The 27,334-nt window shown below is 49.5% G+C and overlaps 2 protein-coding genes across 3 annotated transcripts in view; both read left to right on the top strand.

Annotated features, from left to right (window-relative positions):
* Positions 1 to 15,946: 15,946 nt before the first annotated feature.
* On the top strand, positions 15,947 to 17,198 carry LOC310647466 (interferon-inducible GTPase 5-like; the record flags this gene model as incomplete). The annotated part of the gene is made up of 1 exon (XM_083374772.1): positions 15,947 to 17,198. The coding sequence occupies one exon, from the start codon at positions 15,947 to 15,949 to the stop codon at positions 17,183 to 17,185; it is 1,239 nt and encodes a 412-aa protein (XP_083230898.1). The 3' UTR covers positions 17,186 to 17,198.
* A 2,980-nt stretch (positions 17,199 to 20,178) lies between these two features.
* Positions 20,179 to 27,334, top strand: part of ITLN1 (intelectin 1) — a 34,804-nt gene continuing 27,648 nt past the window's right edge. Inside the window, exons 1-3 of one of the 2 annotated variants that reach the window (XM_083374262.1) lie at positions 20,179 to 20,274; positions 24,114 to 24,187; positions 25,695 to 25,850. In XM_083374262.1, coding sequence (XP_083230388.1) covers positions 24,127 to 24,187; positions 25,695 to 25,850 — 217 coding nt within the window. In that variant the 5' untranslated portion in view covers positions 20,179 to 20,274; positions 24,114 to 24,126. Of the gene's footprint in view, positions 20,275 to 23,497; positions 24,188 to 25,694; positions 25,851 to 27,334 lie in introns of those variants that run through there. The other variant, XM_083374263.1, reaches the window with a different exon arrangement.

The following is a 27,334-nucleotide window of genomic DNA, read 5'->3' as shown; positions in this document are numbered from 1 at the left end:
GGCCCTGGGCCGCCCTCCCCCACTGCTGCAGAGGCAGTTGTAGCAGGCTTCAGCAGGCTACTGTGGAAGATGGGGTGTATCTTCCCAAGGAGGGGGGGTAGCCGAAGCCTGACGGCAACAGGGTTTACCACCTGTATAACCCGGAACGGCCCGAGATACTTGGGTCCTAACTTCTTACAGGGCACCTGAAGCCGCAGGTACTTCGTGGAGAGGTATACAAGATCACCTACTTTAGGAAGTGCAAATGGTCGTCTCTTTCTGTCTGCCTGTTCTTTGTATGTCCCTGCAGCCCGCTCTAACGCCTTCTTTACCATCCCCCATACTTCCTCCAACTGGTGCATCCACTCCCCAGGAGTGCAGGATGCAGGGGCACCCTGATCACAACCTGCGATGGGGACGAATTCATAACCTGAGACTACTTTAAAGGGGGAGAACCCAGTGCTGCTATGCACTGCGTTGTTGTAGGCTACTTCCGCAAAGGCTAGCAGATCCACCCATTCAGACTGCTGGTATGAGACGTAGCAACGCAGGTATCGCTCCACTGCCGCGTTTGCACGTTCCGCAGCCCCATTTGTGCTTGGGTGGTACGCCGAGCTCAGGCCCTGTGTTGCTCCGATGTAACGCACAAAGTCCTTCCAGAACCGGGCCGTGAACTGCACCCCTCGGTCCGAGATGATACGTCGTGGCACCCCGTGGAGACGGTAAATGTGTTGGACAAACAGCCAGGCTAACCGACGGGCCGAAGGCAACCCCTTGCAGGGAATAAAATGGGCCTGTTTTGAGAATAAGTCTACTACTGTCCACAAAACGTTGTACCCCTTGCTTTCCGGTAGTTCGACCACAAAGTCCATGGCAATGTCCTGCCAAGGCCGTATAGGGTCCGCCACCCGTTGCAGAAGGCCTGCCGGTTTGTTGGTGGAGGGCTTGGTGGTTGCACAAACGCGGCATCTCCGCACGTAGCTCTCGATGTCTCGCCTCATGGTTGGCCACCAGAACTGGCGGCGAGCCAAATGTAGGGTTTTTATGAATCCGTAATGGCCTGCCTGCCTAGCGTCATGGCACTGATAGAGCGCTCGATCCCGTACCGCCGCAGGCACATACAGTCTGACCCCGTGCCAAGCTAAGCCATCCCGCATCGTGAGTGTACCGGGGTGCGCCTGCATCCACTCATCAGTTGCCAGTGCCCCCTCGCAGGCCTGCAGGAAGTTGTCTGTTAAGGCGTTGGCCTTGTGCTCCGCCCCCTCCACCGGGCGGGGTGGTGGTACCAGTGCCTGCACCACCTTCTCTTTCCGGCAATCATATTGAGGTAGCCGTGACAAGGCGTCTGCCAGGAAGTTCCTACCCCCGGGCACATACTTGAGCCGGAACCAGAAGCGCCGAAAGTACTGGGCCCACCGCACGTGCTTCGGGGACAGTCGGCGAGGCGTTTGTAAGGCTTCCAGATTTTTATGGTCCGTCCATACCTCGAACTCTAGGCTAGCCCCTTCAAGCAGATGTCTCCACGTCCCCAAGGCCCAGCGGACCGCGAAAGCCTCTTTCTCCCAGATAGTCCAAGCCCTCTCCGCGGTGGTCAGTTTCTTGGAAGCAAAAGCACAGGGCCACAGCTCCCCCGTCGCATGCCGCTGCAGTAGGACAGCTCCAACAGCCACGTCACTCACATCGGCCTGCACTACGTAGGGCAGGTCAGGGTTCGGGTGTCGTAGGACGGGCTCCTTAGCAAATTGTGCCTTGAGCATCTCAAAAGCCTGCTGGCACGCAGTGGTCCACGCCAGCTTTTGCCCTGGCCGTGGCGGTGTTGCTGAGTGCTTTGTCCGCAGCAGATCTGTGAGCGGCAAGGCGATGGAAGCAAAGTTTGGGATGAGCTGGCGGTAAAAATTAGTGAAACCCAGGAAACTCTGCAACTGTTTCCGGGTTCGTGGGGCCTGCCATTGTTGGATGGCTTCCACCTTCCCTGGGTCCATCTCCACCCCGTTTGAGGACACCCGATATCCCAAATAGTCCAGCCGGGACTTGTGAAACTCACATTTAGAGAGTTTCACATATAATTGGGCGTCCCTCAGTTTGGTTAGTACACACCGAACCAGGGCAACATGCTCCTCCAGCGTTGACGTGTATATGAGGATGTCATCAAGGTAGACCAGGACCCCCCAGTACAAATGGTCATGCAGGACTTGGTTAATCAATTGCATGAAGACCGCGGGGGCTCCCTGCAGACCAAACGGCATTACCCTGAACTGGAAGCTCCCCAATGGGCAATTGAAAGCCGTCTTCCATTCGTCGCCGGCTTTGATCCGGACACGGTAGTACGCCTCCCTGAGGTCTAATTTGGTGAACACCCGGCCCGTAGCCAAATGGGCCAAAAGGTCCTTCACCAGAGGGAGGGGGTACAAGTGCTCCACACATACCGCGTTAACCCCCCGGTAATCCACGCACAGTCTTAGGGTCCCGTCCTTCTTCTCCCTGAATAGGACAGGGGCCACCATCTTGGACCGGGCAGGCTGGATGAACCCCCTCCGCAGGTTCTTATCTATGTATTGTCGAAGCTCCTGCATCTCCCGGGGTGCCATTGCGTACATGCGGGGTTTCGGCAGTTTCGCCCCTGGCTCCAGTTCAATGGCACAGTCCGTGGGGCGGTGGGGCGGCAGGGCATCACATTCTTTCTCGTCAAAGACATCTGCTAGATCGCTGTACTCCCGTGGCACCTGTATCTCACGCCCAGCTCCCACCCCCGCGGCCCTCTCAGGCCCACTGGCCCCCTCCGGACCCATGAAGGTATGCCTTGCAGGGGGCTGGGACCCCGTCCCTAGACGAAGGTGTCGGCACCCCCCCTCCCACCAGACCGTGGGACCCCATCTGTCCAACCATGTGAGCCCCAGGATGACCGCCTCCATCATGGACGGCACCACGACAAACCGTAGGGTCTCCCAGTGTGTACCTAACTCCATCCTCACCGGTGCTGTCACATGCGTGATGGGTGCCCCGCCCAGAAGGGACCCGTCCACCTGCTGGAACCGTAGAGGTTTGGGGAGCCGCTGAAGGGGAATGCCGGCCTCCCTTGCCGTTACCAGGCTGATAAGGCAGCGCGTGCTACCTGTATCAATCAAAGCTTTACATTCCCTCCTTTCGCCTGTTTGTGGGCTTATCAACGTCACAGGCAACACAAAAGGGCACACTGGAGCACTTACCATCGGGTCCTCCTCGTACTCATGGTCCTCAGACCCATCGGATGTATTGGTCCGCCCATCCGCCGGCCCCTCTGGGCACATCGGGGTTGACGTTCGGGGTGTCTTGTCGGCCACCTGGTACACCGTTCTGGAGCGCTCTGCGGTTCTCCCGGGAGTTGAGACCCGTGCCACCGGAGGGTTGGGCCCTGGCCGGGGTGGCGGTAACGGGCAGTCCACTGCCTGGTGGCCCGGTTGGTCACATCGGAAGCAGCGAAACGTTGGACGGGGCACCGGTAGGGGGGCAGGTTGTGACACCGCCGGCCCGGGCTTCCGGCTCTCAGCTTCCGGCTCTCCCGCGGCCCTCCATGCTCCAGGGCCCGCTTCAGGCCTGCCCCGGGTGTCCTGCAACCCAATATCTAGCTCCACCGCCACCCTGAACCAGTCCTGAAGCCGTGCCGGGACCCCCCGCACCACACATGCCCGCCGGAGAGCTCCATCAACGCCGGCCCGAAAATGGTGCACCAAGTGATCAGGCCACGAGCGCAACCTGCCCGCAACCCTGCGGAACTCGTGCACGTACTCCTCCGCTGGCCGTCCTCGCTGCCTGATGGTTAAGACCTCGGCCTCCGCACAGTGCATACGGGAAACATCTTTGAACCGGACGCGCAGGGCATCTAGGAATAGCCCTAGGTCGCTGAGTTCACGAGCGTGGTCACTGTAAAGATCCGCTGCCCAGGTCGCAGCCTCTCCCTGAAGGCATGAGGTGACCGCCACCACCATCGCCCACTGTGATGTGTAGGCCTGGGCATACCCATCCAGATGGTTAATCACCTGACCCAGGAACATAGCCAGGCGGTCGGGGTGGCCATCGTAGGTTGCGGTGAGCGGTGGGGGTCCCCATACCACACCTGGACCCCAATGCCCAACAGATGAAGGGGCTTGGGCCTGGGACGCCCCCGCCGACCTGGGTGCCGGACGACCAGGGGCCCGGTCAGGTGTTGGCCATGCTTCTCGCCCCCCTTGTGCTCGTGTGGATGAGGGCCGAACGCCACCCTCCCTGGGCACCTTGAACTTCGGGCTGGCCAGTCGGAAACGAGATGTCGCTGGCTGACTGGGTGCCCCCCCCAAGAGACCACTGGCCTGTGTCTCCTTTAGGGCCCATGGCCACCCAGGAACCGCTGTCACATGCCCCGACCTCTCCGAACCTATCCCGTAGTACGTCCATAGTCTGGCTACCCGGGGTGGTTGAATAGCTCCATTCCTCGCCGTTGTCATCGGTCAGCCGGCGCTCCCTCCAACCCAGTGGAGCCCCACTGGGCCGGCCCGTTCACCCTTGCTCGTGTCCCGTACGGCCCAGGACCGAGCTCAGCCACCACTCCCCCCCCAGGGTCTGGCTGCTAGCACCCTGGGACTCCGCCGCGGGGTCTGCTGGTGGTGCTTCCTGCACCTTAGGCCGCACGGTTGGCTGGGCGTCCTCCACTTCCCTTTCCTCGGGTGGTGTTGCCTCCGCCCCGGCCATGCCGGCCTCCTCCAATCCAGTCTCCAAGGCGGCTCCTTGCAAACCCTCTGCCATGGCACACAAAGCGAAACACAGCAGAAAGGCAGAAAGGCCGCAATGCTATGTTGAACGCTGGCTTTCTGTCAAAGCTCGTCCTGCAGCAAGCAGGGCAGAGTGCCGAACACAGGAACGAGAGACCTCCGCTGCGATCTGAAAGCACTTTATTCTCCAAGGCAACAGCCGCAACAAGAAACAAAGCCAGCGTTGGCCGCTACCTGCAGCCAACTCTGTTATATACACACCCAAAACACCCACCCATACTCCACCCAAACACGCCCACACCCTCCCATTCCCTATAACTTTCCCACCCCGCCCCTACAAGCCCCTTCGCCCGTCGCCCAACCAGGTAAGCCTCCCCCCGCACGCTGCCGCCACCGTGCTCCACCCCCTCACCACCTCCCTGCCGCGCCCAACTCCGAAACCCCCTGTGGTCGTTCACACCCGAGGCTCCCAGCCACCCAGGCACCGCGGCGGGAAGGGACCCGTCCCCCAATGGACCCGCCGGCTCCCAGGCCATACAACCCTGCGCCCGACTGTCCAGTGCCTCGGCCTGCCTTGCCAAACGTAGTCCCGGTAGCCAAAGCCGGGGAAGGGCCGGCGTTGCGCTGCGGGCTCCCGAAACGGTGGTCCCACTATCAGCCGTAGCTCGTGTACCCTTCCTGGCTGCCGTGAGTGGGCCCGAGTCTCCGCCAGTCAGCTGTGGCGCGGAAGAAAACAACCTAAGCGGCGGCGCGGCCTCCTGAGCCTTCCGGGCCACCGACGCGCCACCAGGCGAAACCAGCTGCTGCGCCACGGGGGAAGACGGCCGAAGCGGCGGCGCGGCCTCCTGAGCCTTCCGGGCTGCCGACGCGCCGCCAGGCGAAAACAGCTGCTGCACCGCGGAGGAAGACGGCCGAAGCGGCGGCGCAGCCCCCGGAGCCTTCCGGGCCGTTACGGAGCCAGTCACGTCCGGCGCGACCTCAGGAGCCTCACGGACCGCTGGGGAGGCAGGCAAGTCCGGCAGCCGGCAGGTGGGGGGTGCTGGGGAGGTGGAGGAGCCCCCCCGCGAGTGTCGGGCTCCCGAGGCCCGACACGCCCCTTGCACAATATATTAAAACACAATTCTCCACCTTTCTAATTTTTTCATTAATCATATTCTCCAATTAATTTAAAGAATCAGTTTCTCTTCCATTAGAAAAGGCCTTATCTTCTTTAGTGAGAGAGATGGCCTTGAAAGTGCATCCCTACTCATCCCTCCTCCCAATCTTAAACTAATCTTTTAAAGCAATACACAAGTTTAACATATGAAACGGCTACTTCTTCATCTCTTGTCAAGCAAGAACATTCGATGTTAGCAGCATTGACACAAAGTATGATAGCCTTTGTTTGGTGATCTTGTCTTCCAGGGACATTTTTGGTGAGGTTTGGTCTTTGTTTGGGATGTGTAAGAGCTGCCTCCAGCACCACAGTTCAAAGGCATCCATTCTTCTCCTATCGGCCTTTTTCAGAGTCCACCTTTCCCAGCCCTAAGTAACCATTGGAAAAATTATGGCAAAGGGGAACCAGAGGTCTGAAAAAGAGCTGATGTGGTTCTGATCTACAAAAAGGAGGGGAAAATGGATCCAGGATAATATAGATCAAGCAGCTTGACATGAAGATCTGGGAAAACCCTGGAAAAGATAAATAAGCAGAGGATTTATCAGCACCTCAGTGGGTTAGGATGCCAAGCTTGTCAATCAGAAGGTCGGCAGTTTGGCGGGTTGAATCCCGAGTGCCGCGTAGCAGAGTGAGCACCTGTTACTCGTCCCAGCTTCTGCCAACCTAGCAGTTCGAAACCACGTTAAAAAAAATGCAAGTAGAAAAATAGGGACCACTCCGGTGGGAAGGTAACAGCGTTCCGTGCGCCTTTGGCGTCTAGTCATGCCGGCCACATGACCACGGAGACGTCCTTGGACAAGCGCTGTGAAACAGAGATGAGCACCGGCCCCTAGAGTCGGAAATGACTAGCATGCATGTGCAGGTGAACCTTTACCTTTACCTTTAGAAACGCACAAAGGGATTAATAGAAGCCAGCATGGATTTGTTAAAAAGAGAACATGCCAGACAGAAATTATTGCCTTTTTTGATGAAGTGGGTAATTAGTGGACTAGGGATCATGCTGTGGACATAAGTAAGACATTTGGCAAAGTAGACCACAACCTCTTTCTTGATAAGATCAAGAGCCGGCATAGTCATACTCCACTTTGTATCAAGGCTGCAACCGTGGAGGTGGTCAAAAGTATTAAATACCTGGGTGGTGCAGATAACTAACAATCTGAATTAGTCTCTCCACACATCGTCCTTAGTGAAGCATGCAAACTAGCGTCTGATGACGTGAGCACATCTCTCTCCTTCTGTCCTAGCCACTTTTTACAGAGGCATGATGGAGAGCATCTTAACAAATTCCATCACTGTCTGGTTTGGTGGCAAGAATGCCTCAGGCAGAAGGTCCATGCAGAGATTGGTAAGAACAGCCGAGAAGATCATAGGAAGTTCGCTTCCTGTTATTCAGGATGCTGCTTATATTTGCTTAGAGCTCGGAGCCTTGTTAGCGATCCTACTTCAGAGTCTGTTTCTGTTGCTCCACTCTGGGAGGAGGTTTCGAAGTATTTATAGCAGGACTACCCGATTCTGTAATAGCTTTATTCCCTATGCCATCTGTCTGGGAAAGTTGCAAGATTCGTTTTTTTTTCACTGTGCACATGTATACATAATCCAAACTAGTCTGTTTTCTTTCTCTGTGTCATAGAATATATGTGGGTATATATGTAGTGTATATTGGAGGTGGTGACCTTTTGAGAGCTGAATGCAATGAAATTTCATTTTAATGTTTGCCGATTAGTGTACATGCAAAGTGATCATAAAGTTATTATTCCATTCTATTAAATACTGTGGGGCAGAGAGTATCCCCACCAGATGGATTCAGAGTTGGCTGACCTACCGCATCCAGCATGTAGTCCTTAGTGGAGCTACAGCCCCATGGAGAGATGGGGCACCTCAAGGTTTCTGTCATGGCCACGACATTTTTCAACATCTTCATAAATGATCTAGAGGAGGGGATAGAAGTGAACTCATCAGATTTGCACGTCAAGCTAGAGGGAACAGCCAACATTTTAGAAGATAGACGTAAGATCCAGAAGGATCTTGACAGACTTGAACATTGGGCCCTATCCAGCCAGATGCAATTCAGAGGTGAAAAAAAGGGAAGTCCGGCACTTAGGCAGGAAAAATCAAATCCGCAGGTCAGAGTAGGTGGCACCTGGTGCAGCAGGAGTAACTAGAAAGATCCAGCTAGTGGACAGCCCCTGAAGTATGAGCCAGCCATATGCTTGTTGTTAGTTGCGAAGTCGTGTCCGACCCATCGTGACCCCATGGACAATGTTCCTCCAGGCCTTCCTGTCCTCTACTATCTTCTGGAGTCCATTTAGGCTCACACCTCCCGCTTCAGTGACTCCATACAGCCACCTCATTCTCTGTCGTCCCTTTTTTCTCTTGCCCTCAATCTTTCCCAGCATGAGGCTCTTCTCCAGTGAGTCCTTCCTTCTCATTAGGTGGCCAAAGTCTTTCCACTTCAGGATCTGGCCTTCTAAAGAGCAGTCAGGGTTGATCTCCTCTAGGACTGACCGGTTTGATGGCCTTGCAGTCCAAGGGACTCGCAGGAGTCTTCTCCAGCACCAGAGTTCAAAGGCCACCATTCTTTGGCGCTCAGCCTTTCTTATGGTCCAACTTTCCCAGCCATACATTGCAACTGTGGAGACCATAGCCTTCACTATACATACTTTTGTTGACAGGGTGACATCTCTGCTTTTTAGTGTGCTGTCTAGATTTGCCATGGCTTTCCTCCCCAGCCGTATGGATCAGGCACCAAAAAAGCCAACGCAATCCTAGGCTGCCTCAATAGAGGGATAAAATCAAGATAGGGCTTCGATAGGGCTCGCAACTTGGGCGTCCTCCTGGATTCACGGCTCAATTTCGAAGACCATATAGGAGCCGTGACCAGGGGGGCTTTTGCTCAGGTTCGCCTGGTGCGCCAGTTGCGTCCCTATCTGGACCGAGACGCCCTACGCACAGTTACTCATGCGCTTGTGACCTCCCGTTTGGATTACTGTAACGCTCTCTACATGGGGCTGCCCTTGAAGACCACTCGGAGGCTTCAACTGGTGCAGAATGCGGCCGCGCGAGTTGTAATGGGGGTTTCCCGATACTCCCATGTAACACCTCTACTCTGTGAGCTGCATTGGCTTCCGGTTGCCCTCCGGGTGAAATTCAAGGTGCTGGTTATCACCTATAAAGCCCTACATGGCCTGGGTCCGGGATATCTGAGGGAACACCTGCTGCCAGCATCAAACGCCCTTCGCCCAGTGCGCTCCCACAGGGAGGGTCTGCTCAGGGTCCCGCCGGTAAGAGATTGCCGGCGGGTGACACCCAGGGATAGGGCCTTCTCGGTGGGAGCGCCTGCCCTCTGGAACCAGCTGCCGGTGGAGCTGAGAACTGCCCCCCGACCTCCGATCATTCCGCCGGAGCCTGAAGACCTGGCTCTTCGAGCTCTCGGGCCCAGACTGAGGAGAAATTTTTAATTTGGGGTTCTTTTTAATTGAGTACAGGGTCAACTTAATATTTTTTAATTTGGTTCTTAATTTTTGTATTTTGGATTTTTAATTCCCTGTAAACCGCCCTGAGTCCTCAGGGAATAGGGCGGTATATAAATAAAAATAATAAAATAAATAAATAAATAATAAATAAGATCACATGAAGAGTTAATACCACTTTATAGTGCCTCAATAAGGCCACACTTGGAATAATACATGCAGTTTTGGTCACCACAATGTAAAAAAGATGCTGAGACTCCAGAAAGAGTGCAGAGAAGAGCCACAAACATGATTAGCGGACTGGAGGTTAAAACATGAAGAACGGTTGCAGGAACTGGGTAGGTAGAGAAGGACCAGGGGTGACATGATAAAGTATTCCAGTGTTTGAGGGGCTGCTACAAAGAAAGGGCGGGGGTGTCAACTTATTTTCCAAAGCACCTGAAGGCAGGACAAGAAACAATGGATGGAAACTAATCAAGGAGAGAAGCAACCTGGAATTAAGGAGAAACTTCCTAACAGAACAATCAACCCATGGGACAATTTCCCTCCAGAAGTTGTAGGTGCTCCATCACTGGAGGTTTTCAAGAAGAGACTGGACAATCACCTACGTATAATATGAATTGGTATTTCCTGCTTGAGCATGGGGTTCGACTAGAAGACCTTTGAGGTCCCTTCCAGCCCCAGGACTCTATATTTTATCCTTATACTAGTCGGAAACGACTAGCACACATGTGCAGGGGAACCTTTACCTTTTTACTGTTGCATAGTTATCTTCCGAGAGCCTGTTTGGAAACAGCAATCAAATGGAAGTGCAATGCTGGGAACATGCCTTTCCCTCCAAGTATTCAGACATTGGGGGTTTGTTGTTGCTGTTGGGGGTTTGTTGTTGCTGCAGACAGTGCCACAAAGTGCACCGGGAGAGGTCACACTAAAGCACCCAAGTTCCCCAAGGTTGTGACTGCTGGTTAACCCTTCTCGTTTTTGTGTGCCTTGCTGCAGTCCTGAGCAGCTGCATAAACCAGATTGATCTGTGGTTTGTCGGTTTCTCAAGCAGAGGATGGGTGGAATGAAGGGTGGGGACCCCCAGAGGTTGCTCAGATTGTTAATAGAAATTGTGCAAAGGAACACACACACACTTCTCCTTTGCCCCAAAGGAGAAAGTCATTATTTTTTCATTGCTCTGAATAAGATCAGTGCAGACCATAAGAGAAAGTTGGACCATAAGAAAGGCCGCGCGCCAAAGAATCGAGGCCTTTGAACTATGGTGCTGGAGAAGACTTCTGCGAGTCCCTTGGACTGCAAGGCGATCCAACCGGTCAGTCCTAGAGGACATCAACCCTGACTGCTCTTTAGAAGGCCAGATCCTGAAGTGGAAACTCCAATACTTTGGCCACCTCAGGAGAAGGAAGGACTCACTGGAGAAGAGCCTCATGCTGGGAAAGGTTGAGGGCAAGAGAAGAAGAAGGGGACGACAGAGGAGGAGGTGGCTGGATGGAGTCACTAAAGCAGTAGGCGTGAGCTTAAATAGACTCCAGAAGATGGTAGAGGACAGGAAGGCCTGGAGGAACGTGGTCCATGGGGTCGTGATGGGTCGGACACTAACAACAACGGAACAAGGAAGTTATTCCAGTCTGATAGTAAGGAATTGGTAGGAGGCAAGGGCTACTCCCAAGAAAATAAGAAGATATGAATTTCTGAAGCAAAGCAAAACTGCAAGGCGATCAAACTGGTCAGTCCTAGAGGAGATCCACCCTGACTGCTCTTTAGAAGGCCAGATCCTGAAGCTAAAACTCAAATCCTTTGGCCACCTAATGAGAAGGAAGGACTCACTGGAGAAGAGCCTAATGCTGGGAAAGGTGGAGGGCAAGAGAAGAAGGGGACGACAGAGAATAAGGTGCCTGGATGGAGTCACTGAAGCAGGAGGCGTGAGCTTAAAGGGACTCCAGAAGATGGTAGAGGACAGGAAAGCCTGGAGGAACGTGGTCCATGGGGTCACAAGGGGTCGGACACGAATTCACAACTAACAACAACAAGACCATAAGAACTTCTTTGCTAGTTTTCTCCTGAACATGCTTTAACATAGAATAACAGAGATGGAAGAAACTTCAGAGGTCATCTAGTCCAACCCCCTGGGCGAGCAGGAGAAGCCTATAGAGGTAGTTCTCGAGTTACGAGGACTGCAATTGAGCCAAAAATTTCTGTTGCTAAGTGAAACATTTGTTAAGTGAGTTTTGCCCCATTTCACGACTTTTTCTTGCCAGTCGTTAAGTGAATCATTGCATTGGTCAAGTTAGTCACACGGTTGTTAAGTGAATTGTCTTTGCTGGTCAGAAGGTTGCAAAAGCAGATCACCTGACCCCAGGACGCTGCAACCGTCATAACTATGAACCACTTGCCAAGCGTCTGAATTTTGACCACGTGACCATGGAGAGGCTGAAATGGTCTTAAGTGTGAAAAACGGCCGTGTTCTTTTTTTTCCCCAGTGCCGTTGTAACTTTGAATGGTCACTTAATGAACTGTTGTAAGTTGAGGACTGCGTGCACGTTTTCAGACAAATGACTGTCTTTTGGGATCCTACTTCTTTGTTTGTTATTTAACTTTGGGCATGGTGAGAAACATTCCGTGCCCCTCTGTTCTTTTATTTATTTTTTATTTTTTTTCAAAATATGGTTTTATGATGTTACAACATGTCTCTGGAGGTTCTCAGCCATGCAGTTCCTGGTTGTCCCAAAGGTGCTTTTTTTCCCCACGAGGTAACTGGACTTTCTTGTTTTTCTTTGAAGACGTTTCTTTGAGACTAAAACATACAAAGAACGGCTGCAGCACTTGGGTTTGGCTAGTCTAAAGAAAAGAAGAAACAGGGGTGACAGGATAGCAAAGTTCCAGTATCTGAGGGGCTGCCACAAGGCAGAGGGGGCCAGGTTGTTCACCAAAGCACCGGAGGGAAGGACGAGAAACAACGGTTGGAAACTGACCAAAGAGAGAAGCAACCTGGAATTAAGGAGAAACTTCCTGACAGTGAGGACAATCAATCAGTGGAACAGCTTGCCACCAGAAATCCTGGGCGCTCCATCACTGGAGGTTTTTAAGAAGTGACTGGACAGCAATTTGTCTGAGATGGTATAGGTCCATCTCAGATGCCCAGTCCTAGGCCTTCAGCTGGGTTTTATAAAACTTTTTGGCTTTAGGCATCCACTGCCGTGTGCAAAAAAAAAAAGAAAGGGTTCAATCAATCAATTTCAACTTCTCGCAGGAAAAAAAAGATCTCGCAAAGTTGGAATTGATTGATTGAACTTTTTAGTCCCACCCAGTCTGCTGTTACCGCTGCAGCCACGCCCACCCAATGGGCCACACCCACCCAATGGGCCACGCCCACCCGGCACCCAACGATACCTAAGTGGCTTTTGGGTTGCAGTTTGGGCACTCGGTCTCTCAAAGGTTCGCCATCACTGGTCTAGGTTCTCCTGGACTAGAAGACCTCCAAGGTCCCTTCTACTGTAGCTCTATTCTATTCTAGTTCACCTTTGGCTTCACATCAGCTGAAGAAGCTTCTTGGATAAGAAGCGAAACGTCTTCAAAGAAAAGCAAGAAAGTCCAGTTGCCTCGTGGAAAAAAAACCAACCCCACCTTTGAGAGATAAGTAATACATAGAATTTGAACTCGGAGCACACCTATAAACAGGTGGCTTTGTTTTCCTTCCAGATGCCTGCTGTGCTTCTTGGTTGTAAAATGTTCTGTGCCAGCCTGCTACCGGCCCTGCAGCAAAAGCAGGGACGTCCCCTTTACAAACGGCAAGAGGCTGGAATAAAGCCTGCCAAATTTATTCACACAAAACAAGAGCAAGACAAGACACCAACCATAAAACACGAGCTAAGAAGCAGGAACAATCCAAGCGGTTGCCTTCAGCAAACCAGCCCTCCCACGCATTCCCCTTAAATACAGTTCAGGGCGTGGCCTCTCTCTGCCTCCTTCCGAGGTGCCCCATTGCCTTCCTCTGTTTACTCCTGATTGACTGCCTCCTGCGTCGGGCGTCCTTGAACAGGGCCAGCTGTGGGTCATCTTCATCCACGCTGTCAGGCTCACACCGCTGGGTCTGCATCGTGACCAGGTGGGAGGGGCCTGGCTGAGGGCTCTCATCAAGCTGTCCAATCCCCTCAGCAAGCTCTCCAACACCCCCCTCCTCCTCCTCTGAGTCGTCCGACCCAACTGCCGAACCCACAGGCTGACCCTGAATCCCAACAGTAAAATATGCAAATCTTTCCCATGACTTCAGCTGACTTTGTTTTTTTTCCTGCTTGGGATTCCATTGCTGACCTCACACTGGGATGGCCAGCCCGGCCAGCCGGCACTCGGTGTCTACAGCAGCTGCTTAGCTGCCACCAGCCAACACTCACTTGGGTCAAAGGAAATTGCTGAAGAGACAGTTGAACGTGGCAGGACTTCACAAGCACGGGGGCCACCTGGCACCCCACTCACCGACTCTTGGGGTCCCGGGCCAGGTGCCCTCCGGAAAGACTGTGAGAAAAGATGGGGGTCCCTGCAGCGAAAGGCGGGGGGAAAGGAAAGCAAATACAGGGGATCCTCAATTGACAACCACAGCTGAGCCCCCCAATTTTTTATTTTTTATTTTGGTAAGCGAGACAGTTGTTAAGGGGGTTTTGCCCCATTTTACGACTTTCCTTCCCACGTTTGTTAAGTGAAATCACTGCAGTTGTTAAATTTGTCACACGGTTGTTAAGTGAATCTGGCTTCTCCGCTGATTGCTTGCAAGAAGGTCGCAAAAGGGGGATCACGCGACCACCACCCCCCCGGGACGCTGCGACCGTCGTAAATACCAGTCAGTTGCCAAGCATCTCAATTTTAATCACGTGACCGTATGGATGCTGCAATGGTCATAAGTGTGAACAACGGTCGTGAGTCACTTTTTTTCAGCACCGTTGTAACTTTGGAGGGTCACTAAAGGAACTGTTGTAAGTCAAGGACGACCTGTATTCGTACCAGCCCAATTACAAGACTCACAACTGGCTTCCTTCTAGCTCCAGATGTTGGAATCAACCCAGGATTTTCCATCGGTTGCACCAATGCTGCCTGAAGTCAAGGAAGATCTATGTGGACCTGAGCAGAATGTAGACAGTCCTCGTCTTACGACTATTCGCTTAAAGACCATTCAAAGTCCCCATGGAGCAATCATTACACCTGCAACGGTTGCACCGTTCTCGTGTGCATCACAAATCAGGGGTTCGCAAGGATTTGGCATGAGGTTACGACGGTTCAAGTGTCCTGGGGTCAATATTTGCAAATTTTCTAGCCAGCTTCTGGCAAGCAAACTCAATGAGGGGAACCAGATTTGCTTAGCGACCGCATGATTCACTTAACAGTTGCAGTGATTTGTTTGTAGCTTTTGAAACCTGTAGTTCCAAAAGCCCTCAAGTTCTAGACTTGAGAACAATGGAGATCTAATGCTGAAATGACTTTCCTGCTGCAGAGTTGAGAACGATCCAACATAGCTTTGGATTGCAAGAGGTGACTTGGTTGTCTGCCGTTATAATCATTTGTGCAAGACTTTTCCCGAATCTGGTAACCATGCCTGGCCTTCCTTCAAAATCTGAGGGTTGCTATTCCAACATAATTGGGAAACTCCCCTTTGAGGAAAAAGAGATCCTCCCTTTTTTAGCTATAGGAATCTGTGTATGTGCGTGTGTGTGTCTGTGTTTCTCTCTCTCTCTCTTTATCTATCTATTTATCATCTATGTCTATCATCTATGTAAGGTAAAGGTAAAGGTTCCCCTGCACATGCGTGCTAGTCGTTTCCCACTCTAGGGGCCGGTGCTCATCTCCGTTTCAAAGCCGAAGAGCCAGCGCTTGTCCGAGGACGTCTCCGTGGTCATGTGGCCGGCATGACTAGACGCCAAAGGCGCACGGAACGCTGTCACCTTCCCACTGTAGTGGTCCCTATTTTTCTACTTGCATTTTTACGTGCTTTCGAACTGCTAGGTTGGCAGAAGCTGGGATGAGTAACAGGCGCTCACTCTGCTACGCGGCACTTGGGATTCGACCAGAGACAAGTTGGTCAACGTCTCATTGAATTTTGAGTGAAAATTGTATTTATTATTTATTTATTTATTTTTGGGACTTATATGCCGCCCTATCTATCTCCCAAAGGACTCAGGGCGGCTAACAACAATAAAAACAACAATACAAAAGTTAAAAGAAATTAAATAAACAGCCCCAAAATAAATTAACTAAACAATTTAAAAATTAAAACATTTTAAAAACCCGTCGTATAAGATTTTGAAGGTGACATTACTGAAATCTCGTGTGATAGTTTAACGTTACAAGCAGCTTTTTGCGAGGGTGCCTGAAACTTTTCTCAGCTCCTGCTCTGTGGAAGGGTTGATGGCTAGGAGGATCCCTGCCTTTTGAGAACTGGAGGCTAACATCTTGTGGCTGGTGGAAATCCAGGCTAGGTTACCCAACTGCAAGATGACATTTTATCAAGCCCTTGGTGGTGAAAAGAGATGTATGCAGGCACCTAACTTCCACTAACGCAATGTTCTTCACTTGGCCCTTTAGATCTTCCTCCCCAGGCTGACCAGAAAAGTGAAGCTGTTGACCCCATGGCACAAAAAGCGGACGACAAAATTGCTCTAACCGAAAAGCAAATTGAGGACCTCAAGGCTGCCTTTAAGACGGGGAGTTTTGATCAGCTGACCAAACGCCTCCAGGACGCTTTGTCCTCCCTGGAGAACATCAGCTTAAATGTGGCCGTCGTTGGCGAATCGGGAGAAGACAGGGCAGCCTTCATCAACACTTTTCGGGACCTGTGTGCGGAAGATGAAGGAGCAGCTTCTCCCGGAAAAGTGGAGGCCAATAAAACTCCTGTGGCTTATCCACACCCCAAGTACCCCAAAGTAATCCTGTGGGATCTGCCAGATATTGGGAATCCGGGTTTCAGTGCCAGACGTTATGTGGAGAAGGTGAATCTGGCCTCCTATGACTTCTTTTTAATTATTGCCTCTCAGCACTTCAGGTCCTTCCATGCTAAGCTGGCTTATTATGTCAAAAAAGCTGGCAAAGGATACTATTTTGTCCGCTCCAAAGTGGAGGCAGATCTAGAATCAATCCGTCAGAGCAACCCATCTAGCTTCAATGAGCTGGTCACCCTGCAGAAGATCCGGGAAGACTGCCTACAAGATCTTCAAGCTGAGAAAGTGAGATCTCCCAAGATCTTCCTTATTTCCAGCCATCTACTCAGCAAGTACGACTTCTATCTTCTGGAAGAGACTCTGCAGAAGAACCTGGATCTACCAAAGAGTCACTCGTTCCTCCTTGCCACCCCTAATATCTCCCATCGCATCTTGGAGAAGAAGAAGGACATGATGCTAGAACACTTGTGGTTGGTGGCCGTGGTGGCCTGTGGGGTCCAGACTGAAGCTATCTCAGATATTTCGGTGGCGTGCAATGTGGACCTGCTGGTCAGAACCATGCAAGGTTATTGCATCAGCTTTGGCTTGGAAGAGGACTCCCTAAGGAGGACTGCTGAACATGTAGACCAGCCCGTTGAGCAGCTGAAGGCCCTTATCAGGTCTCCACTGGCTCCTGCAGTCACCAAAGCAGTTGTGGTGGAATTGCTCATCCAAGCGGCCAGCAGAGCACCCAACCTGCCAAAACAGCTTGTGCCCATGGCCTCGGTAGGCTTGTCCTTCGCGGTGGTCTACAGCATGCTGAAAACATTTGTGGAGGATGTGGCAACCGATGCCCACAAGCTTCTGGTCAAGGTGTTTATGAGCCATAAGGGCACAAGTAAGCCTCAGACATCCGTGTCAAAAATCTTGGAGAACCAAGGCCATTCTTAAGGGGTTTCCACGAAGCTCCACACCCAAGGTGGACACCATGAAGTTCTAGAAAAGAAGCTACATGTCAAGTTTCCGACGGATGTTCTTGCTTTGACGCTACACTTTTATCTTTTCCCATGTTCTTTCAAACCAGGGTTGTTGCTTAAGAGAGTAAATCAGGAGTAACCCTCTCACAAACTGATTCAATCCTGGAGTGTGCCTTACTCTGTTGTCCGTTTCTCAACCTTGTCAACTTTATGACCGGTGGGCTTCGACTCCTAGAGTTCCCCAGCCAGCCATGCTTATGAAATGTCTTTGTGCAATATGCGACTTCCTCATTTCTGCTTGTAATTTTGCCTAAGAGACTGCAAATCATTAACTAGGGTGCAGTTTGTAAATTATTTCACAAACATTTCGTCCCCTTTAAGGTGACCTCCACAATACTGATCTTTACAGGGACAAACTCCCTAGAAACATTGGGAGAAGCGTGATTTTTATTTGTCACGATCACCCTTCTGCATATTCCTTCGGAAGAAAGCAAAATTAGGTTGGCATTCAGAGATAAACTAGAATACAGGTAGTCCTCAACTTACAACAATTCATTTTGTGACCGTTCAAAGTTACACCAGTACTGGGGAGGAAAAAAAAGAAGTTATAACCATTTTTCACACTTATGACCATTGTGGCATCCCCATGTGATCACAACTTGGATGCTTGGCAACTGTCTCCTATTTATGACGGTTGCAGTATCCCGGGTCATGTGATCCCCTTTTGGGACCTTCTGACAAGCAAAGTCAATGGGGAAGCCAGATTCCCTTAACGACCGTGTGACTAACTTAACAACTGCAGTGATTCAGCTTAACAACTATGGCGAGAAATGGGGGGGAACTCACTTAACATATGTCTCACTTAACAACAGAAATGTTGGACTCAGTTGTGGTTGTTACTCCAGGACTGCCTGTGATTCCTTTATCTTCTCTAGTTCGTCTGGCCCCAACGATATCTCAGGAATCTTGCATTTTTTTCAGCATCAATGACTGGAAGGGTGACAGAGGCAAAATCTCTACACTGAGAAGGTCCCCTTGGCTAATACGTTGGTCTCATCATTTCGATTCATGGACAGCCATTTGTCCAGAATGGTCTAGGACAGGGGTCGGCAACCTCGGCTCTTTTATGACTCGTGGACTTCAACTCCCAGAATTCCTAAGTCAGCTGACTCAGGAATTCTGCGAGTTGAAGTCCATGAGTCATAAAAGAGCCGAGGTTGCCTACCCCTGGTCTAGTGGTAAGTCTCTATGCTGGCTCAGGAATTCTGGGAGTTGAAGTCCACGAGTCATAAAAGAACCGAGGTTGCCGACCCCTGGTCTAGGATCTCCTGCTTGAGGAAGAGGTCGGACTAGACCAGGACTTTTCAACCTTTTCACCCATTGTACCACTTTTAGGATATGGCAACATCTGAGTACCACCAGTTGCCTAGTAAGGGGCCAAAAACTTGATGACCAAAAAAAAAAGAAAAGGAAAGGAAAGCACAGGTGGTCCTCAACTTACAACAGTTCGCTTAGTGACTGAGTTTACAATGGCACTGAAAAAAGTGCCCCCCAGAGCCACAGCCGAGCAAGACACCTGCCTGCCCGCCCGGCGGCGCACTTCCTCCTGTCCGAGGTTTTCATGGTTGTGAGCATTTCTGTTGAGGATTGGCAGTGGGGGTGGGGTGGGGGGTGTTTGGTTTTTATTCCCCCCCCCCTCTGCTGGGTGGTTGCAGCAGGTTTGGGTCACTTCACATGACCCTGGGACACTGTGACCGTTGTAAATATGAATCAGTTGCCAAGCATCTGAATGTAAATCCCAAGACCCTGGAGATGCTGCCACATTCCAACTGATCAGCGCTTCTTCTGGGCTCAGAAGCGCCAGGATCAGCGCTGAGCTCCAGCTGGATCCTGGCACTGATCCTGGCGCTTCCGCTGAGCCCTGACAGCCCTGCAGCTCCAGCCGTCTCTCGCTCAGGCTTCTGCGGTACTGCCACCGGTTCAGCTCATTCCCCTCCCCCACTACTTTTCTAGGATGGCCGCGTACCACCTGCCAGGTGCCAATGTACCACAGGTGGTACCCGTACCACTGGTTGAAAAGCCTTGGACTAGATGACCTCCCAAGGTCCCTTCTAACTCTAATATTCTTTATATGAAAGAAAGAACAACCTGCCACCATTCTCCTTTCTGTGACTGGACCAGCCTGCCATCTCCCCCACCATCAATCAATCAATCAATCAATCAATCAATCGGGGCAGGCTCTGTAAGAACCACAAACAATTCCAAGGAATGGCAAAGAGAAAATGCCTCTTTTTTTCTTTTTCTTTTTTGCCGAATTGAAAACTGTGAGCATCCTAGCTAAAACTTAAGTCCAAAAATGCAAGAGAATCCTAACATTCGGACAAATCAGCCATCGACGGGCACATCGAGATAAACAATATTTCCACACCATTTAGTCTCATTCTTCTACCACCGATGATATTATCTAGTTGGGTCAATGACCCAGGTCATTGTCCTCCTCCTCCTCCTCCTCCTCCTCCTCTTCTTCATAAACCCACTCTCTTCTAGCACTGACAATGTTACCTAGCTGGGTCATGAAACGTCTGCAAGAAAATCACAAAAGCTCGGAGAGCATCCCGGACCAAAGACCCCACAGTCATTGTCTTCTTCTTCTTCTTCCTCCTCCTCCTCCTCCTCCTCCTCTCAGCAGCCCCCTCCCTTCTATCACTGGAGATGTTACCTAATCAGGTAATGCAACATCTGCAAGGAAAACACCAAGCTCAGAGACAGCTAAGATTATCACATTTATTGACTTTTATATTGGCCAGCCCCATTCCCGAAACTCTCTCACCTTCTTTGTGCAAACAGCAGCCCCTCCTCATTTCAGGATTTCCTGCTTTTCACTTCCTTGTGTGGTGGGGAGGTGGAATTTTGAAACTGAACCACTTAATAAAGTTGAGCAAGAAAGCCAGGCTGATTGGAGCTTCCTGCTTTCTTCAGACAACGCAGTCCTCCTCATCCAGACAAGACAAACCTGTGCTCAGTGCATTATCAGACGTCAAAGAAACGCCTGAGATCAGTTAGGTAAGTCATAATAACAATAATAATAATAATAATAATAATAATAATAATAATAATAATAATAATAATTTGGAAGGGACCTTGGAGGTCATCTAGTCCAACCCCCTGCTCAGGCAGGAAACCCTATACCATTCCAGACAAATGGCTGTCCAGTCTCTTCTTAAAAACTTCCAGTGTTGGAGCATTCACCACTTCTGGAGGCAGGTTGTTCCACTGGTTAATTGTTCTCACTGTCAGGAAGTTTCTTAATAATAATAATAATAATAATAATAATAATAATAATAATAATAATAATGATAATAATAATAATAATAATAATAATAATAATAATAAATGATGATGGTGATGATGATGATGATGATGATGTTGGAAGGGACCTCGGAGGTCATCTAGTCCAACCCCCTGCTCAAGCAGGAAACCCTATACCATTTCAGACAAATGGCTGTAAAGTCTCTTCTTAAAAACCTCCAGTGTTTGAGCATTCACCACCTCTGGAGGCAGGTTGTTCCACTGGTTAACTGTTCTCATTGCCGGGAAATCCCTCCTCAGTTCCAGGTTGCTTCTCTCCTTGACTAGTTTCCATCCGTTGCTTCTTGTCCTGCTTTCAGGTGCCTTGTAATAAATTTATAAAGTAATAAATTTAGCCAGGAAGCAGAAGGGGGGGGGTCCAATGTTGGGGTGCAGATGGAGAAGCATGGATTCTGCAACACAAAGTACTAGACTGAAGTGGCTTTTTTATTTAGTAGAACAATTGAGAGGTTTGTTAAATGGGGGTTATAGCCGATGTTCCCACAGCAAGCTCAACCCAACAGCCAAAGACCAGTTTACGCCCAGCATTCATAGGTTTCTTAATATTAACCATCATTAAGGGTTGGTTGTTGTTTTTTTTCTGATTTAACACACGGTGAGATTTGGTTAGTGTGTTGCTCATTGCACTGTACCATCCCAGAACTGAGTTGATTTCAGTCATCAGATTAAGCAAGTGGTAAGAATGCAGCCGTGGAATGACAGTGTTGGAAAGATCCTTGAGGTCACCTAGACCAACCCTTTTGCCTCTGATTCCCATCCAAGGAAGGGGACTCCGTGTCACTGGACCTGCTGTCAAAATATCTAGGAAACTCTTGCTTTCGTTTCTGCTTTTTAAAGTTCTCTAGTATGTCATATAAAATTAACCTCTAATAAAGAACATAGAGAGGGATGCGGTGGCTCAGTGGGTTAGGACGCTGAGCTTGTCGATCAGAAGATCGGCAGTTTGGTGGGTTGAATCCCGAGTGCCGCGTAGCAGAGTGAGCGCCTGTTACTCGTTCCCGCTTCTGCCAACCTAGCAGTTCGAAAGCACGTAAAAATGCAAGTAGAAAAACAGGGACCACTCCGGTGGGAAGGGAACGGCGTTCCGTGCGCCTTTGGTGTCTAGTCATGCCGGCCACATGACCACGGAGACGTCCTCGGACAAGCGCTGGCTGTTCGGCTTTGAAACGGAGATGAGCACCGGCCCCTAGAGTCGGAAACGACTAGCACGCATGTGCGGGGGAACCTTTACCTTTACCTTGAAGAACATAGAATAACAGGGTTGGAAAAAACCTTGGAAGTCTTTTAGTCCACCCCACACCCACACCCACCACCTGCTCAAGCAGAAGACCCTACAACATTCTGGATTTACTTTAAGGCTTTGCTTGCTTCCCAAACCCGTCTTAAAACAGTGCCTTACCTAAATTATATCCCTTTTTTTAAAAAAAAATAATTGCCTTTTACAATCCTCTGCTGTTGCTTCTTTCTGTGGCAACATTTCCCACAGTCTCCATCTAAAAGAGGAATCTCCAAATGGGCTTTCTTGTTTTTCTTTGAAGACATTTCACTTCTCATCCAAGAAGCTTCTTCTGCTCTGACTGGAGGGTAGAAAATGGAAAGATTTATACTCCTTGCAGACTGCTGGTCATTTGCATTCTTTTAGCGAGTCGTTAATGCTACCTGGAGGTTTAGCTGTGCCCTCAGGGTCACCTGAGTGGTTCAAATGGGTGTGGAACATTTTTGGAACGGTGGTGTAGACTGGAGATAGATGATGTCGTATCGCCACCCCCACCCCCAGTTGAGGGAGGGCTGTTCAGTTTTGACACAGATGGCCTCTTTGACCCCTCTTTCAAACCACTGGTCCTCTCTGTCCAGAATATGGACTGAAAGACTGGCCTTTCAGCAGATGGATGGCTGAATGGGTTTGTTCTCCTATATCAGCTCAGTGGTGTAGGGAAGGGGTCCCCAACCCCCAGTCCGTGGACCAGTACCGGGCCACAGCATGGCAACAAACAGGCTGCACAAACAAGCAGCCCTCTCCAGTCCATGGGAAAAACTCTCTCCACGGTGCCCAAATGTTTGGGGACCTCTGTGTTAGGGTTCTGATAACCTTTGTGCTCCAATGGGTGGTGAGAATCAAAATGTAAATATTGGTCTGTGTGCTAAGGTTTTTTGTAAATTTCAATGTTAAGGCTTCTGTCTTCCTTAATGTGTAAAAAGGTAAAGGTAAAGCTTCCCCCGCACATGCGTGCTAGTCGTTTCCGACTCTAGGGGCCGGTGCTCATCTCCGTTTCAAAGCCGAAGAGCCAGCGCTTGTCCGAGGACGTCTCCGTGGTCATGTGGCCGGCATGACTAGACGCCAAAGGCACACAGAACGCTGTTACCTTCCCACCGTAGTGGTCCCTATTTTTCTACTTGCATTTTTACATGCTTTCGAACTGCTAGGTTGGCAGAAGCTGGGATGAGTAACAGGCGCTCACTCTGCTACGCGGCACTCGGGATTCGACCCACCAAACTGCCGACCTTCTGATCGACAAGCTCAGCACTGCCAGACTATTTTCCTTAACATCTTTCCCCATGAATTTGATGTATTTGTCCACAGGGTTGAAGTGTTTGGTGAAGGCTTCCAGTCCCTGTGTTTTGATCTCGACCCAAGTATTGTTCACACACCTTACCAGGAAGTGGGTGGAATTCCTGTGAAGGAGTTTAGGGTTTCTACCATGTAGAGATTGGCCACAAAGGGGGGACAATGGGCAGCCGTGTATTTGTCTGTAGAAACCGTCGTTATATTTAAAATAGGTAGTGGTCAGGCAGAGGGCCAGCATGGCGAAAAAAGCACTTTGGGACAACCTTGATCTGGATGACTGAGAATCTCCAGACAGGAGTCTCCAAACTTGGCAACTGTAAGACTTGTGGACTTCAACTCCCAGAATTCCCCAGCCAAAATGCACAAGTCTTTCAAAGTTGCCAAGTTTGGAGACTCCGGATCTAAAAGAATACAATTTCCTCTTATAAGCGAAGCTCACAAGATTATGATCCCAAAAAATCTTGGGGAGAACATCTATCTTAAAAAGCTGAGTGGCCAAGTACTTTGAGATCTAAATCCTGTTTATTCTTTTTTTTTAAAAAAAGGCTCTGTTCTTCAGAAAAGTAGGTAAGAGCTGCAATTTTTCTGATTCCATGTTTCAACCAGCCCTAAAATTGCCCATCAAATCAAAGAAGAGTCTTGGTAATTTGCCAGAAATGATTTTAATATTTTTTTTCTCAGAACTCCTGCGGCAAAATCATTCAACCCCGATAAAATCTGAAGGATGTATTTCAAAACCATTTAAAAACAAATGCTGCTGTCTTGGCAGCTGGGCAGAATTTGAAAACAACAGGGCTCTGTTCCTGGAAGTTGGCAAGAAGAGCGATTAGTCACAAAGTCTGTTTCACCACGACAATCAAACAGTGCCAGTAGCATCTACATTTGCAGTTTTACCTCTGCACAGATTCTTAAAGAGCCCCATCTCGGCTATTAATTCACAGACAGATTAATTCTCATTTTTCTCTAGAGGCTGATCCACAATGAGGTTGTTGGCGCTTCTGTTGCTGGCCTGGGCTGCCTTCGCAAAAGCACAAACTGCATGTGAGTGAGTAACTGGTGGATCTGTGGGAAAGCGGGTTCTCAAAGGATCACTGAATTCTGGGACCGGAAGGTACCCTGGAGGTCTTCTAGTCCAGCCCCCTTGCTCAAGCATACCATTTCAGACAAGTGGCTTAAAAACCTCCAGCGATGGAGCACCCACAACTTCTGGTGGCAAGCTGTTCCACTGGTTAATTGTTAGGAAGTTTCTCCTTAGTTCTAGGTTGCTTCTCTCATAGAATAGAATAGAATAGAATAGAATAGAATAGAATAGAATAGAATAGAATAGAATAGAATAGAATAGAATAGAATAGAATAGAATAGAATAGAATAGAATAGAATAGAATAGAATAGAATAGAAAATATAGAATAGAATAGAATAGAATAGAATAGAATAGAATAGAATAGAATAGAATAGAATAGAATAGAATAGAATATATGGAATAGAATAGAATAGAATAGAATAGAATAGAATAGAATAGAATAGAATAGAATAGAATAGAATAGAATAGAATGGAATGGAATGGAATGGAATGGAATGGAATGGAATGGAATGGAATAGAATAGAATAGAATAGAATAGAATAGAAAATATGGAATAGAATAGAATAGAATGGAATGGAATGGAATGGAATGGAATGGAATGGAATGGAGTGGAGTGGAGTGGAGCTAGAAGGGACCTTGAAGGTCTTCTAGTCCAGCCCCCTGCTCAAGCAGAAGAACCTAGACCATTTCAGACAAGGGACTGTCTGATCTCTTCTTAAAGATCTCCAGTGATGGAGCTCCCACAATTTCTGGTGGCCAGCTGTTCCACTGTTAGGAAGTTTCTCCTTAGTTCTAGGTTGCTTCTCTCCTTGATCAGTTTCCAACCATTGTTTCTCGTCCTTCTCTCTGGTGCTCTGGTGAACAACCTGATTAGTTTCCATCTGTTGCTTCTTGTTGTGCCTTCAGGTGCTTTGGAGGATAGGCTTTCCCCCCCCCCCACTTCTTTGTGGCAGCCCCTCAAATCCTGGAATACGGTTATCATGTCACTCCGTATTCTTCTTTTCATCAAAAGAGACATATCCAATTCCTGCAATCATTCATCCTACATTTTAGCCTCCAGTTCCCTAATCATCATTGTGGCTATTCTCTGCACACTTTTTAGAAATTCTTTCATCAATATGAAAACAATAAATAATGAAAAAAATGCTTCTTTCATTAAGACAGCATTGGTTTATATATCATAGGGCAAATTCAGCACCGGAAGCGTGAATTTTGTACTAGGCAAGCAACAGAAATGTTGGGCTCCATTGGGGTCGTAAATTGAGGACTACCTGTAGTTTTATCTTTTTTAAAATATTGTAAAGCCACTCAGCGTTACCCTGTGGTAAGATGGGCGGCCAATCCATTTTAAAAAATCAACCAATAAATTAAAATAATAAAGCCAAGGGGGCAATGGGTAGCGAAGGTACAGAACATCCTTGGGGCTTTGTGGTTCAGTTACGTTTTGTTGTGTTTTGTGTCGACAGGTGGCAACAGCTACATCAGCACAGCCAAGGAAGACCTCCTGGACGTCCTGAAGAAATGGGAAGCGGGGTCATCCTGCCACCCCACCCAGACAGGCCAGCCCCAGAAGCTGTACCGGAGCTGCCAGGAAATCAAGGCGGCAATACCAGAGGCCGCAGGTGGGCAAACGGGCCGCTGAAAGTTCTTCTCAGCCTGCTCCAATCACTCCACTTCTGAACAATAACAATAACAACAACAATAACAAAGTTGGAAGGGACTTTGGAGGTGTTCTAGTCCAGCTCCCTGCTCAGGCAGCAGACCCTATACCAGGGGTAGGCAACCTTGGCTCTTTTATGACTTATGGCCTTCAACTCCCAGAATTCCTCAGCCAGCCACGCTGAGGGGAAAGGGAGAGGTTTCCCAGCTGAGCCAGGCTGGCTCAGGAATTCTGGGAGTTGAAGTCCACGAGTCATGAAGGAGCCATAGTTCCCCCATGCTGGCTCAGGAATTCTGGGAGTTGAAGTCCACGAGTCATAAAAGAGCCAAGGTTGCCTATCCCTGGCCTAGGCCTAGGCTGCTTTGTGACTTGTGGACTTCAACTCCCAGAATTCCTGAGCCAGCCATGCTGAGGGGAAAGGGAGAGGTTTCCAAGCTGAGCCAGGCTGGCTCAGGAATTCTGGGAATTGAAGTCCACAAGTCATAAAAGAGCCAAGGTTGCCTACCCCTGCCCTATACCATTTCAGACAAATGGCTGTCCAGTCTCTTCTTAAAAACTTCCAGTGTTGGAGCACCCACCGCTTCCCTTCTTCATCATAAGTTCCTTTGCGACAAATCAGTCTCTCCCTCCGGTTTCCACCCCCATGCCCCACAGTCCAGGGGGCAAAAGAGTCAAAATGGTGGCCACATACATGGGATGGAAGGCCAACCCTGTGCATTGGGAGGCATGGAAAAGAGAGGAAGGGGCTTTCACTTCACAGTTGTGCCTGCACTTTGATTTTATGACACCTCCTCCGGCTACTGGTCAATCTGATCTTTTATTACAGGAGTCTCTCCAACCTTGGCAACTTTAAGACTTGTGGACTTCAACTCCCAGAATTCCCCGGCCAGCCATCAATTCTGGGAGTTGAAGTCCACAAGTCTTAAAGTTTGCCAAGGTTGGCGAGACCTGCTTTATAAAAAGAAAAGGTCTGCTCAAAGCCTTGGGTCATTTTTTTCTAAATACCAGAGGCCGTCCTTTTTTCGGCCCCGTTTATCATGTCAACAATGAGAATCTAAGCAGCCTCTCTCAACCTGGGCAGCTTGAAAATAGGTGGACTTCAACTCCCAGAATTCCCCGGCCAGCCATAGTTAATTTCTGTTAACCTGATATGTATAGTTCTTGATTACATAGCTTGGAATCATTACAACTCTTTTTATCATTATAATTCAAAACCGACATTATCTTCTACCATTTATGTAAATTGGTTATTTTGAAATGGTGTTCGTGGTCATGAAAAGCAGACAGGAGGAGGAAGTAAGGAGGAGAAAGGTAGGAGAAGGAGGAGGATGTGAGGAAGAGGAGGAGGAGGAGTAAAAATGGAGGAGAAAGGAGAGGAGGAGGAGGAGGATGGGAGGAGGAGGAAGAAGTAGGATAAATGGAGGAGGAAGGAGAGAAGGAGGAGGA

Source organism: Vipera ursinii (genome assembly GCF_947247035.1).
Source record: "Vipera ursinii genome assembly, chromosome: 15".
Lineage (NCBI taxonomy): Eukaryota > Metazoa > Chordata > Lepidosauria > Squamata > Viperidae > Vipera > Vipera ursinii.
Note: the sequence above shows the minus strand (reverse complement) of the source record. Positions and strands in the feature narration are given on the sequence as shown.